The 16,145-nt window shown below is 37.4% G+C and overlaps 1 protein-coding gene across 4 annotated transcripts in view; it reads left to right on the top strand.

The window, feature by feature from the left end:
- Positions 1-16,145, top strand: part of ITGA4 (integrin subunit alpha 4) — a 90,311-nt gene that overhangs the window by 39,717 nt on the left and 34,449 nt on the right. For 3 of the 4 annotated variants that reach the window (XM_061135232.1, XM_061135231.1, XM_061135234.1), the window contains 5 exons: positions 1,488-1,582; positions 2,772-2,862; positions 3,586-3,631; positions 4,023-4,177; positions 9,502-9,656. In XM_061135232.1, the coding sequence (XP_060991215.1) occupies positions 1,488-1,582; positions 2,772-2,862; positions 3,586-3,631; positions 4,023-4,177; positions 9,502-9,656 (542 nt within the window). Of the gene's footprint in view, positions 1-1,487; positions 1,583-2,771; positions 2,863-3,585; positions 3,632-4,022; positions 4,178-9,501; positions 9,657-16,145 lie in introns of those variants that run through there. The other variant, XR_009691725.1, reaches the window with a different exon arrangement.

The raw sequence follows: 16,145 nt of genomic DNA, 5'->3' as shown, positions 1-16,145 counted from the left end.
GGATATATTTTGTACATTAAAATTTAAAATATGCACAAGTTAAAAGAGGCTAGCCTTGGTATGTCTAAACAAAACAGGCTTAAGGTGTGTCTAGTATTTAATTTTTGGAGAAGGCAATGGCACCCCACTCCAGTACTCTTGCCTGGAAAATCCCGTGGATGGAGGAGCCTGGTAGGCTTCAGTCCATGGGATCGCTAAGAGTCGGACACGACTAAGCGACTTCACATTCACTTTTCACTTTCACTCATTGGAGAAGGAAATGGCAACCCACTCCAGTGTTCTTGCCTGGAGAATCCTAGAGACGGGGGAGCCTGGTGGGCTGACGTCTATGGGGTCACACAGAGTCGGACACGACTGAAGTGACTTAGCAGCAGCAGCAGTATTTAATTTTAGATTAAGATAGAAAAGCTTTTGTATTTTTAAAATTGGGCAGCATTTGGCACAGAGTTTTATTCCCATTGAAAAAGCAGTGCAATATTACAACTGTAGTTGTTGAAAAACTTTTAGATCTGATGAATAGTGATAAATAATGTCATGAAAGCAAACTTTCTGTATGTTAGTTTCTCTTAAAGTAATAAGAAAAAAATCACTTAAAATATATGAATATACTCAAATAATTTGGCATAATATTTGGTAAAGACAATGAAATGTTCTTACAAACTTTTTTTTTCCTCCTGTGTTCTTTGTATTTATAGCACTTAAGCAACCATGTTATTCAGTTTCCATTTTCTCTTGGTCTCATGTGAAAACATATCCTTCATTGGAACAGGAATTAATTTAGAAGTCATTTGGCAAATAAGTAAAACCTATAACTCAAAGGTTCTTGTGGTTTATATTATTTAAGAGATGATAATAACTTATTATGTGCTACACACTGCTCTAAGCACTTCACATGAGTTGCATCTTTCTGCACCCAGTGAGTTCTCTCATGATCCTGTGCGGAAGTGAGAAAGCAGATACAGAGGGGTTAAGAAATGGGCCCAGGAACTTCCCTGGCGGTCCAGCGATTAACAGTCCACCTTCCAACACAGAGGGTGCAGGTGTGATCCCTGGTCAGGGGGCTGAGATCCCACATGCTACGCAGCATGGCCACAGGAAAAAAGAAATGGGCCCAGGGAAGGACAGGGACGCATGGAGTGTTGCAGTGCCTGGGGTCAGCGACGAACAACCGGAAAGCAGAGCTGGCTACTGGTGGTGCTGGGTCAGACCCTGGTGGTCTGGCTATAGGACCCAAGTCCTTAACCATTCTCTTACCTGCCTCTGAGACCATCAGACTCTAATTTCCACACACAGACTTGACTGTGCAATCCTGTACGTTGTTATGACAATGATAGTATTGCATAATTTTTTTTTCTGTTCAGTGAAAATGCTGTTTATTGATAAGGAGTTTTCCTATGGGATATTTAGTAAAGAGCATGAAGGCTAGTTTTCAGAGTCTCATTCTTTGCATTAAGAGTTTATTTTCTGCCATTTCAATTCTTGAATAGATGTTGCTATTGGAGCTCCACAGGAAGATGACTTGCAAGGTGCTATTTATATTTACAATGGCCGAGCAGATGGGATCTCAACAACCTTCTCACAGGTGGGATAATACTATTCTATTTTCAAAAGAAACATTGGTAATAAATTCCTTCTTAAAACTTCCAGTGTTAGCATACACTTATTTTTCTTAACATACCCTTTCAAACACTTAATACTGTTTCACCATTTTCTTATAATAACAGTAGATGGTCTCATTTTTAAGGTCATTAATAACTCTATGACATCATTTTATTTCCATAAACAAGAGTTCTGGTTCACTTCCATCCTACTTTTTCTTTAACCTATTCAGGATTTCTCTCTGCATTTCATCAGATTTATGTTTTGAGGTAATACCCCTACTCTTCCAAGTAAGCCCATGTGGATTTGGTTAACTGTCTCGCTTCATGGCTAAGCCCCATCTTCCATGGAGGTTTCACAGGAAGAGCAGAGACTCATGTGAAACTGTCTTCCTTTCAGTGCAAAGCAGTGAGATGAGAGCACTTTATTAAGGTTTCCTGACCTAGCTCTGACTTTACTTTCATATTGTGAAAAATCAAGACATTTCATTGCATAGAAGAAAACTACATGCACATGCAGAGAAGAGAAATTTTTCCAAAGATATTCTTAGGGAAACTTTAGCTAATACTGTTATTTTTGATTAGGCAAAGTGGGTAAATGATCCTCTATATCACATGAAAGATATATACTTGTCTATTAAAGAATACTAATTCTCTTGGACAACTCTGATACTTGTAAATCAATGTCTGGACATGAAATTAGACACGTGGGATAGCAAGCACATATCTGACTTGAGTTGTCCTTGTCAAATACTAGAAAGCAATCTGGCTAAACGAGATGGTTATTATAAATCTAAGTAGTAGGCTCCACTAAGTGATCATAAATGTCTTATTTTCTTATTGGTTTGATTGCTCATGTTGCTTAGGGAAATAAGCATACAGCCTGAAAAGAGACTGAGGAGACAGTGTCAGGAGTGTTTTAGGAGATCTTTACTACATAATTTTCCCTTTGCTCACAAGGTAAAGAAAGCAGTTTTTTTTCACGTCACAAAATAGATGTCAGTTTTCCACTTCAAGCTGGAGACTACTTTTTCTCCCAGACACATGTATTTGCCTTAACTACATTGCATTTGTTAATAATGTGTCAGGGTTCATTATTTAACTAAGTCAGTGTTTCTCTGGGATATTAGATGTTTAAACCCTGCTTCCCATTCAACTTTACTATTTTTTCAGAGAATTGAAGGACGTCAAATCAGTAAATCATTAAGTATGTTTGGACAGTCTATATCTGGACAAATTGATGCAGATAACAATGGATATCTAGGTGAGTATAAAATTTACTATATTTTATAAATTGAAATAAGCACTATTGTGGGTGAGGTGAAATACATACAACTCATAGAAAAAAGTGCTGATTTACTGGTGAATTTTTCCGTCATTTTTAGTACTCTTGAATTCACAGATGGGTCAGAAATAATCAAATAATTACTAAGCTTTTACACTGTAGGTTACTTAATATTTTATTCCTTGTTTTCAAAAAAATTAAAAGCATTTGTGAGAATAAATCAAACATATGATGATGAAAAGAAGAGGATTTTTTTTTTTTTTTTTTTTTTTCCCAGTGGGTTTTGTCATACATTGATATGAATCAGCCATGGATTTACATGTATTCCCAATCCCGATCCCCCCTCCCACCTCCCTCTCCACCCGAGGATTTTTTTTTTATAATTTGAAAGGAGATATCTCGGCGGGTGTTCATAGTCCAAAAATCGAATTTTGTTTTAGTAAGGCTGTCTTTATATCATGTTTATATCATAATGTTTATGTTTATCTTATATGATAAAGGGATGAATGTCATTGTAAATGAGCAGATTCAGACACATGTGAAATGAATCTTAAGATGTAAACATATCTTTTCTAATTAATTTTCTGTAAATAGTATTTTGATATAGTCACAAGGTGATATGTAGTTAAGTATTTATGGCTGAAAGTAATTCTCTTTGACTAATGATAATCATTAATCTGTGTTATTTTTTTCTTCCCCCAGATGTAGCAGTTGGTGCTTTTCGGTCTGATTCTGCTGTGTTGCTAAGGTAAGGTTGATAGATTTCACCACTTAACGACAATTGGGCTTAATTGTAAATGATGGGAGGCAGTTTTTAAAATCAGCATGATGGTGACCTCATAACACTCTTTTTGGTACTCTGAAATTTAATTATTGAGCTTAGGATAACTTTCCCATCTTACCTGGATATATACTTAAATCATCTAAGTCAATATTTTTAGAGATTTTAGTAAAAATTTATTTTGATTCATACATGAAAGTATAATTGAGTGTATATATGTATATATACATATATATATATGCTATTAAGCAGTTTCATAAAATTACTTGATCAGTGGAAACTGACAATGCAAATGTATTTGTCACCTTAATGAAAAATAATTGTGCAATTAATATTGCTAATTTTATTTCCTTCTTAGGACAAGACCTGTAGTTATTGTCGAAGCTTCTTTAAACCACCCCGAGTCAGTAAATAGAACAAATTTTAACTGTATTGAAAATGGATTGCCCTCTGTGTGCATGGATCTGACACTCTGCTTCTCATATAAGGGCAAAGAGGTTCCAGATTATATCGGTAAGGGTGCCCTTACAGAATTAACGCCTGACAGAATGTGCACTTCCCTCATAAACCTCATGATCATCTTTCGAGGCTTTTCCCTATTTCACTATGGAGTAGTTTTTAGGGCAGGAGAGAGCAGCCGTTCTTCATCACCTTCCAGATTCTTGCTGTGTTCCAATGAGTTGGATAAGTCAAGGCTTTAGTTGTTTAAATATTATGGCAAGAAGTAGAACAAAAACATCACTTGCTGTATTATTTAAGGTGAACTAACTGAGTTTAATCTGTAAGATCTCTTTAAAATAAAAAGAGCATCACCATAGCTCCTCCTCTTTTACTAGGCTTACTGAAGTCTTGAGCTGGCAGACTCAAGACTTTTCTTGAGTTTCTTTTCTTCTTATCCTATCCTATTTGGGTAATTGAAGAAGCTTCTCTGAAAGTCTGGATCCTGGGTCTAATTTTGATAAATAGCACACATCTCTTCAGGATTTACTATGACAATCAGTTCCTAAGAGCCATGCCCATATGTCTGTACATAGACAGCTCTCAATTATCCGCTCTGGAGAAAGTGGCTTATATATATAATTTTATTTATTTTTGACCGTGCTAGGTCTTTGCTGCTTTGTGCAGGCTTTCTCTGCTTGCAGAGAGTGGGGGCCACTCTTCATTTCAATGCATGGGCTTCTCATTGCAGTGACTCCTCTTGTTGTGGAGCACAGGTTCTGGAAGCATGGGCTTCAGTACTTGTGGTACACAGGCTTGGTAGTTGTGGCTTGTGGGCCCCACAGAGCACAGGTTTCGTAGTTGAAGCACGTGGGCTCGGGAGTTGTGGCTTGAGGGCTTACTTGCATGTGCAATCTTCCTAGACCAGGGATTGAACCTATGTCCCCTGCGTTGACACGGAAATTCTTTTTTTTTTTTTAATTGGAGGATAATTACTTTACAATATTGTGATGATTTCTGCCATACATCAGCATGAATCAGACATAGGTTCACGTATGTTCCCTCTCTCGTACCTCCCTCCCACCTCTCTCCTCATCCCACCCCTCTGGGTTTTCACAGAGCACAGCAAATTCCCACTGGCGATCTGTTTTACATATGGAGATGTATATGTTTCAGTGCTATTCTCTCACATCATCCCACCCTTCACTTCCCCTTCTGTGTCCAGAAGTCTGTCCTTTTTGTCTGCATTTCCTTTTGCTGCCCTGTAAATAGGGTCATCAGTGCCATCTCTCTAGATTCCATATATATGTGTTATTATATGATATTTGCCTTTTTCTTTCTGATTTGCTTCTCTCTGTATAATAGGCTTTAGGTTCATCCACCTCATTAGAGCTGACTTAAATGCATTCCTTTCTATTGCTGAGTAATATTCCATTTTGTATATGTACCACAACTTCTTTATCCATTCATCTTTTGATGAACATCTAGGTTGCTTCCCTGTCCTGGCTATTGTAAATAGTGCTGCAATAAACACTGGGGTACGTGTGTCTTTTTCAATTAAGACTTCCTCAGGGTATAGTCCCATAGTGGGATTGCTGAGTCACATGGTAGTTTTCTTCCTGATTTCTTAAGGAATCTCCACACTGTTCCCCATAGTGGCTGTATCAGTTTGCATTCCCACCAAGAGTACAACAGGGTTCCCTTTTCTCCACACCGTCTCCAGCATTTATTGTCTGTAGACTTTTAGATGATGATCATTCTGACTGGTGTGAGATGATACCTCATTGCAATTTTGATTTGCATTTCTCTAATAATGGGCAATGTTGAGCATCTTTTCATGTGTTTATTAGCCATCTGTATGTCTTCTTTGAAGAAATGTCTGGTTACTCTTCTGTAATTTTTTGGATTGCTTTGTTTATTTTTCTGGTATTGAGCTACATGAGCTGTTTGTATATTTTAGAGATTAATCCTTTGTCAATTGTTTCATTTCTATTATTTTCTCCCATTCTGAGGGTTGTCTTTTTACCTTGCTTATAGTTTCCTTTCTTATGCAAAGGCTTTCAAGCTTAATTAGGTTCCATTTGTTTATTTTTGTTTTTATTTTCATTATATTAGGAGGTGGGTCATAGAGGATCTTGCTGTGATTTATGTCAAAGAGTGTTCTGGCAGGCAGATTCTTATCCACTGTGCCACCAGGGAAGTCCTGAAAAACTAGCTTTGATATGGTTCATCCAACATTGTGGTTAATCTCAAATCTTATATATGTCACTTCATAAGCCTTATTTTTTTTCTAGCAAGTTAATGTTCCTAATTATATTATATTTAAGCTAATGTTAGGATAACTACTAATGAAACTGGCCCATGGTAGGAGAGAGACATAAAAGAGTTTACCATTTTGATGTTAAAAATTCATAAGTTTCCTGTACCCCACAAGATCTATCAAGAGTTGTTCACAAACTTGACCCTGCAGGTTGTCCTCTGAACTTCATGAAGGGAAGCAAATACTGAACCAAGCTTTAGATATGTGACAGAGGCCTCAGTCTAAATTAGCCTGTAATAAGAAGTATAGGATGAGCCTGATATTTCTACTTTAGATCAGATTCATTTTTTTAACTTTAATTTTATTCGAGTATAGTTGGTTTGCAATGTTTTTAGTTTCAGGGGTACAACAAAGTGACACAGTTATACATATATTCATTCTTTCTTAGATTCTTTTCTTACAGATATAGATCAGATTCATGTTTAATAACACTCTGCAAAAGTCCTCATTAAAGATTCGGTGATGGGACAGTGAGCAGAACCTCCATCTGATTATTGATTGAAGAAGTAGCCATTTGAGAGCATGACCCTAGTAGCACAGTGACGCGGGCAAACTGATGGGTTATCTGAGAGACACGTTAAATAGATAGAACTATTCTCCTCTATGGAAAATCAGTGTGTGCTGTATCAGCAATTCCATTGTGACCAAATACTTCTTTAAATGGTTGAAAACAAATATATGAAAATCATAAATATGCATAGCATTGTTGCTGAAGCACACTTTATATTTGTTGTAAAATGACTCCTTGGGAGAAATAATTCACGTGGTAAACATATTTAGTAAAACCAGGACATTTTGCCTCTTACTGCAAGTGGATTTGTATTTCCCTTCTTTCATGTACTTCTTGTCTGAGCTCAGGGTGATGAATTTGTAGATGGCAATTTCAATTGCAACTCTGTCTCTGAGGCACTGAATCTCGGTTATTGTAATTCTGAAGATGAACTTTATTTTCTAAATGAAAAGAATGATGAAAGGTTCATTTGAAGTTTGTAGGAGTGATGTAGGTTTTATATTTATGTTTCCTTGAAGTAAGTAGATAAAATCCTCCCATAAGAAGTTACTTCTAAAGTATAAATGAACACTTGAGGAATTATATAAATTATTTTAAACATCACTTATGAATTATTGTTCCTGTTTAATGAATGACATCTCAGAAGACTATTAGATATAGCTTGTTTTGCAAGGAAACTTTTTATTTTTCAATTTTTTATATTGAGGTATAATTGGCATACATTATATTAGTTTCAGGGGTACAACATGATGATTCAGTATTTGTGTATATTGTGAGTCACCAAAACAATCATCCCTCATCAGACATAATTGTAAATTTCTTTCTTGCATTGAGAGATTTTAATACTCACTTAGCATCTTTCAAATGTGCAACACAGTGTAATTAACTGCAGCTCTCTGATAGCTCAGTTGGTAAAGAATTCACCTGCAATGCAGGAGACTCTGGTTCAATTCCTGGGTCAGGAAGATCCACTGGAGAAGGGAAAGGCTACCCACTTAGGAATTCTTGGGCTTCCCTGTGGCTCAGCTGGTAAGGAATGCACCTGCAATGCGGGAGACCTGGGTTTGATCCCTGGGTTGGGAAGATCTCCTGGAGAAGGGAAAGGCTACCCACTCCAGTGTTCTGGCCTAGAGAATTCTGTGAATAGTGGAGTCCATGGGGTCGCAAAGAGTTGGGACATGACTTGAGTGACTTTCACTTTCACCATGCCATACATTACATCCCCATGACTTATCTGGAACTTTGTATCTTTTGATCTTCTTCACATGTATTTCCCATCCTGCACCCCTCACCTCTGACAGCTACCACTCTGACAAAAAACCCTTTAAATCTAAGAAATAGATCTTTCTTTCCTAAACAGATCAGTCTTGGAATTGTTTGGTTGTTGTAAATTTTTCTTGTTTTTTTTGTTTGTTCATTTGTTTATTGGTGATCTTCTTTAGCAGATGATCATTTACTATGTCAGATTTGAAATAAATTCTTATCAAACTGCCAGAATATTTATCGAGAGAATGTTGGACTACATTCGTTTTTGCACAAATCAACACTGGAAGATCAAGCCAGAAATCAATAAAGATAAGGAAGAGAAATACTCAGGGTCTAGGGCTGGAAAGGAGATGTCAGAATCAACTGTTATATACGTTTGACTTTTACATCATGTGTTCACTCTACATTAAAAAAAATTAAAAAGAAAGGTAGCAGCCCCTCAAATTAGAAACAAATGAAAATAAATGAACCCAAACCATACCTGAGAGCTTCTCAGGTAGCTCAGTAGTAAAGAATCCACCTGCCAAGCAGGAGACAGGTTTGACCCCTGGGGGTCAGAAAGATCCACTGGAGAAGGAAATGGCAACCCACTCCAGTATTCCTGCTTGGGAAATTCCATGGACAGAGGAGCCTGGCAGCTACAGTTCATGGGATCTCAAAGAATCAGACAGGACTGCACAACTAGGCAGCAGCAGCAGCAAATCATATATGAAGTTAGTTCTGTAACCACACAAGATACAAGTATTCCAGGTAACATTTGCCTGCAGTACTCTTCGAGTTCTTCCTCAGTCAGATGTTCTAATGACAAAAGGACTCAAAGAAGGCTGAAACTTTACTCAGAACTTTTATTATCAGTAACAACTTTGGTATTGTAGTTTTGAAATGTTTATATATGGGTGGTGGTATTGGTTTAGTTGCTAAGTCGTGTCTGACCTTTACAGCGCCATGGACTATAACCCACCAGGCTCCTCTGTCCATAGGATTTTTCAGGCAAGAATACTGGAGTGGGTTGCCATTTCCTTCTCCAGTTTATATATGGGAGGATTAAGCAAATAACCAAAGATGTTACTTTTCAAAGTTTATAATTCTTTTTTTTTTTAATTTGTAAAAATAATTTTTGAAATGTACATTCTAAATTGTTTCCTCTTTCATATTTCAGGTTAGTTTTTAGAAAGTAATTTAATAAAAATAATATGTTCCCAGTATGCTATATAACTGTGACTATTATCACTTCAAAGATAAAGAAAATAAATTAATACTGTATGAGTTATATTCATTGCAATTCTCTCTACATTTTTGCAGTTTTGCTTTATAACATGAGTCTGGATGTGAACCGAAAGGCAGAGTCTCCATCGAGATTTTACTTTTCTTCCAATGGAACTTTTGATGTGATTACGAGAAGCATAAAACTATCGAGCAAAGCAACTAGCTGCCAAACACATCGAGCATTTATGCGGGTAATTAAACTTGTTTTCCTTAACAGATATGTAAACTTCAGTATCATCAATACATTTAATTCTTATTGCATTGGTGTGTTTTATAAAACATAGTGAAAAGTGTTAACGCCTCCCGAACTAATCTACTACTCTATAGTCTAGATGTTAGACCACCCTGTGACCTGGGTAATTCAAACCCTGCTTACTGCGTCTTTGTTTCATCTTTATCACATTGAGGGCATCTCTGTTTTTAAGGATCTGCCTTTTCCTATCCTCAGTTGTTACTGTCCCATCTCTGTTTACATGCTTGCCTAAAAATGTAAATATCAGGTAGCTCTGCGAGCCCCAAATCTATGCCTGGTAGATTCTGGGGGCTGGGGGCAGGCTGTGGAAGTTGGTTTGTTTTTCATGTGACTTTAAGAAGCAGAACTGAATGTGGCTGCTTTTGGATCGTGCCTTTGTCTCTGAGCCAGCACTGTTGGTGATGTCAGTGGGAACTCACACAGTTGTCGCGTGGTGGGGATCATCTGTGGGCCGCAGTGATGGCTCTCGGGGTGGTTTGGTGTGTATTCTGCCAAAGCGTAGCCGATTTCATGTTTCTTTTATTAAAACACTCATTCCCAAACTGATCATCACGTTCCTTGCGTTGGTCACATTTTATCGTATGAAGCAGCGCCAGATCTTTTTCATTAGGGAATGGTCTACTTCATCAGAAAATCTATTGACGCAAAAAAGCCAAACTATTCCCAAGAGCCCTTTCTGGGATTTCAAATAGTAGCCTCAGTTTAGGCCTTAATTTTCCCTTAGATGCTTATTCCAAGCAAATGGAAGCAAGCAACAGGACTATTAAATGTTAAAAGCAATAACCCTTATGCTATTGCCTCATTTCCCTTAACAATTTTTATTATTGTACTAGGGTAAAGCTATTAAATGGTTGAGAGCCAAAAGTATAGAATGATATTAGAGTAACCATCATTGATATGGCGGGGATTAAAGAGGTTTTTTAAAAATTCTACACAGTTAATTTTATTCCAGTTAACCTGTTTTAGAGACTAACATTGAGACCATTTTATACTTCCACCTTTTTCCCTTCTATTTGCCATGCAACAATGGGGCCGGATGCCATGATCTTAGTTTAATATTTATTCTTAAGCTGGTTCTTTCACTTTCCTCCTTCACCCTCATGTAGAAACTCTTTAGTTCCTCTTCACTTTCTGCCATTAAGAGTGCTATCATCTGCATATCTGAGGTTGTTGATATAGTAACTTCTAATGAGTAGTCATGTTTAAAAACAATTGGACTATATTATGATGATCTTTTATCTAGTTTGTTTCACTTTTTCGATTTCATATTCAGTGCTCACATTTCATTTAGTTTATGCTCTCCAATTTTTGGAGATTTTTTTTTCTTTTTTTTTTTTTTGATGCTCTTTCTCAAGTCTTTATCAAGTATAGTAGAAAAAAGCTTTTGTATACATATATAAAAATATGTATTATATATATTTTAGAAAGCTTATGAACTTTTGCCTAACTAAAAAATTGAGACCATTTTAAAGATAATAAAAGGGCCAGCACTAGACATTGATAAATATATTGTGTTGGATTTGTATAAATGGCAGTAAATTGATCTGATTTTATTGGTCCTGTTTCTTGGTATTGTTCCTATGACTAAGGGTCCATCAAAATTGTGCACATTCCTCAGAATCAGCTTGTACCCGAAATGACAGTTGAGCAGCCGTTTCTATGTTCGTTGCGTGTGTGCTTGTTGTGTTACCATGGTAGCGACAACAGCAGGTTACAGCCGTGACTTCGGGCCATACTGCCAAAGTCAAAAATAGCATTTAGCTCTGGGATTGGTACATAGTGGGACTGTTTATTTAAAAAGGATTGTTTCTCCCAATGTTGTTTTTCCTTTCTAAATTACCTTGCTTTTGTTTGGGGCATTCTTTAAACCTGTTACCTAGAAAGTCAGAAGGCTACTCCAACACCCTCCCTTGCAACAAATCCAGAGGGTAGGTGTAAAAGCTACAGAAGCAGCTGTCCTAACCTTGAGTTTGGTCAAGGACTTCCAGCTGTTATCTGGGAAGAGGTGAGAAGATAATGTGCGCGTTTCCCACCCCCACCAGCATGGTATCCAGGGCATTCAGAAACATTCACTGAATTGCTCCTTTGTTCTGGAAAGCATGTCCGGTGTCAGGGGTGTGTTATACACATGCCTTCTACCTCGGCACCCGTTACAATTAAATAAGGTGATACTTTTTAATTATTGTTCTCAGGCCCACAGCCCCACCTCTCAGAGGACAACCCACCTGCTACCTGGGCATGCTTCCCTTGTATAGGTTCTGTTGGCCATACCAATCAAGCTGTACTTCTCCTTCCAATTAATTTAATAGATATTGAGTACCTACATGGTGTCAGGTTCTGTTTGAGACTTTTATATAGGTCAATGACTGAAACATAAAGAAGGTTAGTACCCTTATAGAGCTTACAGTGTAGTGTGGAGAGATAAACAACAGTAATAAAATGTAAATTTTATAGTATTTTAGAGGAAGATAAGAGAGTTAGTTGCTCAGTCTTTTCCGACTCTTTGTGACCCCATAGACTCTAGCCCACCAGGCTCCTCTGTCCATGGAATTCTGTAGGCAAGAATACTGGAGTAACCGTTCATTTCTCCAGGGGATCTTCCTGACCCAGGGAATGAATCTGGGTCCCCTGCGTTGCTGGCAGATTCTTTACCATGTGAGCCACCATATGGGTAATGGAAAAAGGAAAGGAGAGCAGGCAGAACACAGGAAATGAGTGCTGGGGAAGGAGTAAAGGGTGCAATTTTAAATAGGGTGGTCAGAGTGAGTTTCATTCAGAAGGTGACATTTGAGCAAAGACTTGAAGGAAGCACGGAAGTTACCAGGGGCAATGCAGATACCTGGGGCATTGGTCCTCAACTTTGGCATCCAACAGCATCACCTGGGAAGCTGGTTAAAACCACAGATTGCTGGGCCCCACCTAGAGTTCTTGATTCAGTAAATCTTCAGTGAGGCCTGAGAGTTTCCATTTCTACAAAGGGTGCAGATGATGGTGATGCTGCCAGTTTGGAAACTATGCTTTGAGAATCCCCCATCCAGGAGGAGAACAGTACAGAAAGAATTAGGTTAAAAAAAAAAAAAAACAACCCTCAAGACAAGAACATACCTGGTTGTTTTGGAGAATCATGGGGAGGCAAGGATGGCTGGAAAAGAGAGCAGGGGGAGAGTAGTAGAAAAAAAAGGTCAGATCACATAAGATCTGTGATTTTCTTTCTCCAAATAATATGGGATCTATTGTAGAGTTTGGAGCAAGAGAGGTGACATGATATAACTGAGTAATAATAAGGAATACTCTAATTGCTTCCTAATTGCTATGTTGAGACTAGGCAGCCACAGGCTGACACAGGAAGAAGAGGATACTTCAGTAAGTCAGCTGAGAGATGATGGCTCCAGTGAAGACAGTGGTAGTGGATATGGTGAGAAACAGGAGAAGACAGATCCTGCACAATTTACTGAAAGATTGGATGTCTAACATTCGAGAAAGAAAGGCTCCGAAATGATTCCAAGGTTGTTAGCCCAAACCACTAGAAGAATACAGTTTTCATCAATAGGGCAAGGGAAACAACTCTCGGGTGGAAAATGTTGAAGTTCAGTTGTGGACCTGCTGAGCTGGAGAGATTTGTTTTACTGTTAAGTGTATAGAGCAATTCAGCATTTAAATATACTCATCTGGAGTTGGGGAATGCTATGGAACTGGAAATAAAATGCCTCTTTGGCTTATGAATGTGGTTTAAAGTCATATGAGATGGCTGAGATCATGACAAGAAGAGAGAAGAGCCAAGGTCTGTCCTCTGGGCACTACACCATGAAGAAATTGAAAGAGAAGGCTTACAATGGAGATGAGAAGGACCAGTCAGTAAGGAAGGAAATCAAAAGCTCCTGGCATCCTGAAGGTGAAGTAAATAAAGCAGGGTAAAGAGGAGGGCATGATGATGTTTTCAGTGCTTCTGCTTAGTCAAATAAGATGAAGACTAAGAACTCACCATTGGGATTGGCAGTGTAGAAGCTCTTGGTGATCACAACAGCCTTTCAGAGGAATAGTCGGGGGAAAGGAGGAGAAAAATTGGAGACAGAGAGTAGTTTATTCTTTCACAGGTTCTTGCTCCAAAGGGGGCTGAAGAAAAGGGGTTGGGAGTCAGTAGCTGACAGAAGTAGAGTGACTTTTTTTTTTTTTTTTAAGATAAAAGGAGTAGCATGTTTTTATGCTGATGGGTATGTTCTAATAGAGTGAAACATTTAGGAAATAGATGAGAGGAAAGAATAGTTGGAGCAAAGTTCTCAAGGCAAAAACAGTGGGATTTAATTATACAAATGAAGGATTGATTCTAGGTAGGCACATGCATAGTTCGTTTGTTTATGTGCAGATGTTGGGCACGTGTGGTTGGGAGAACTGGAAATTCTCTTCTGATTGCTTTAATCTTCTCAATGAAGCAAGAAGCAAAGTCATTAGCTTCAGTTAGAATGGAAGAGGTGGTGTTTAGAGTTTGGGATGAAGATGTGAAATAGTCTTCTCACAGGGTGAGAGAGTGAGAAGGAACAGTATGGTCCTGAGATGGCATTAGGCTCTCTCTTGCGTCAGAAGGTGAGATGAGTCAGTAGGGCTGTGGTTTTTTCCAGTCACATTCAGCCTGATAGGTGGGAGTAGATGACAGTCAGCCGTGGCTGTGGTCTGCCAATAGTGTGACACAAAGAAGAAGAGAGAGTTGAGGAGTAAGCAAGTGAGTGGTTCTGTTGTTGGCCATGAAGATGAGGAGAGGAGAGAGGACATGAGGAGGTGGGTGAGGAACAGGGGGAGAAAGCTGAATGTGAGGTCCCAGTGGGATCAGCAAATTGTTGGACTTGAGTATTAAAGACAATGAGCCAGATAGATCTCACCAGTTTTACATGTAAGAGCCGTTGCGGATCTGAAGGTGAGCAATGACTGAATTTTGTTTTTATTCTTTCACATAATCCGTTGGTGATCTCACGTAAGTGAAAATTTTTAACCCTACTTATATTTTAAAAACCCGTCACAGTCTTTGATGGTAGAAAATTTGGCTATTTTTAAAATTCCAAATCTTCTCAAAAATCTTGACCTTTATTACATCCTTCTCTTTTAATCACGTATTTTAGTTTCATGTATTAGATCTTCTTGGAATGTGGTAGACATTTTTAACAATTAATAATGATCACATCACTGGAATATAAATTTGTTGGTATGTTATTTTTCTGAGACTATATGGTCATTTTTCTGGTTGGTAAGCACATCAGTTTTCTCAAGTCTACTTAATCTACTCATAATTAAAAACAGGTATTACATAAGATTGTTTTATGTGAATTGTCAAAATGTGTTCTTCAGAAAATACGAAGGTAGAAATTATTATTTTTTCCTTATAGAACTCCATTTTTTAGTTGTCTAAAATTATGCCAAGCTTTAATTTTTGCTATTAGAGCCTTGAAATTATTAGATGTTATGAAAGAAGAAACTAGAATTTAGAGTTGGGAGTTAATAAAAGGTTGCTATGATAGAAAAGAATGGTTAATTTTTATGAATTATAGTGTTTTATCTATCAGAATTTTATTAGTTATCACTTTTCCCTTTATGAAAATGTTCCCTCATTCATGTAAGCATATGAAAATGTATCTTTGTCTTTGTTGCCTTCATAAGTACAACTTGATTTGGTCTTAGAGACTTCTTAGGAAAAGAGCTTAGGACAGGGGATAATTTTGAGGCTATTTTGATTTAGGAAAACCTAATCAATAATTGCCAACAGTTTTTTAGAAATGTTGGAGCAGCCATGCTAGTGAGACTTACCTTAAGGTTTTTAAAGATGACGTTTCTTAATTGATCTTGATGGAATCTCTGCATCAAAACACTCACTGATGTTTGGAAAGAGAACTAACGGTCCAATGAGCTTAGTGGCCTTAGCCTGTTCTATAACAAGCATAAAATCAACCTGCCTGTGTATTTAGCAGACTATAGTTTATTCTTTCTTTGCTTTCTCTGAATCCTAGGTTTCTAAAATAAAGGAATTTTATTTTGTTACATGATTCTTTGGGTGACTTCTAAAACCCAACATTTTCAGTAATAACTTCAAAGAAATGAATGTGTATTTGATTAGTAAATATATTTATTTGTATTTTATTTGCTTATATTTTTAAGCTGTACAAAGTTTATACATAGTTTAATGAAGTACCATTTGCTCCAAAGTAGTTATGTTTTAACCTCAACACACTATGGACTTTCTGCTGAAAATCTAAGTGCAAGCAAACTACATAACTATACTGATATTATGGTATCCTAGCAGTAGGGTGGTTATTCAAACATATGTTAATTCTTTGTTAGAGTCAAGGTCTTTGCATGTTTGTATTCTTAGAGGTAGCACAGCTCATTATATAAGGCCCTTAATTGAATAATATTTAATAAATTTATAGATGATGTGTTCTCA

The sequence above is a fragment of the Dama dama genome, chromosome 33, assembly GCF_033118175.1.
Source record: "Dama dama isolate Ldn47 chromosome 33, ASM3311817v1, whole genome shotgun sequence".
Lineage (NCBI taxonomy): Eukaryota > Metazoa > Chordata > Mammalia > Artiodactyla > Cervidae > Dama > Dama dama.
The sequence above is the reverse complement of the archived record's forward strand: the minus strand, read 5'-3'. Positions and strand labels throughout refer to the sequence as shown.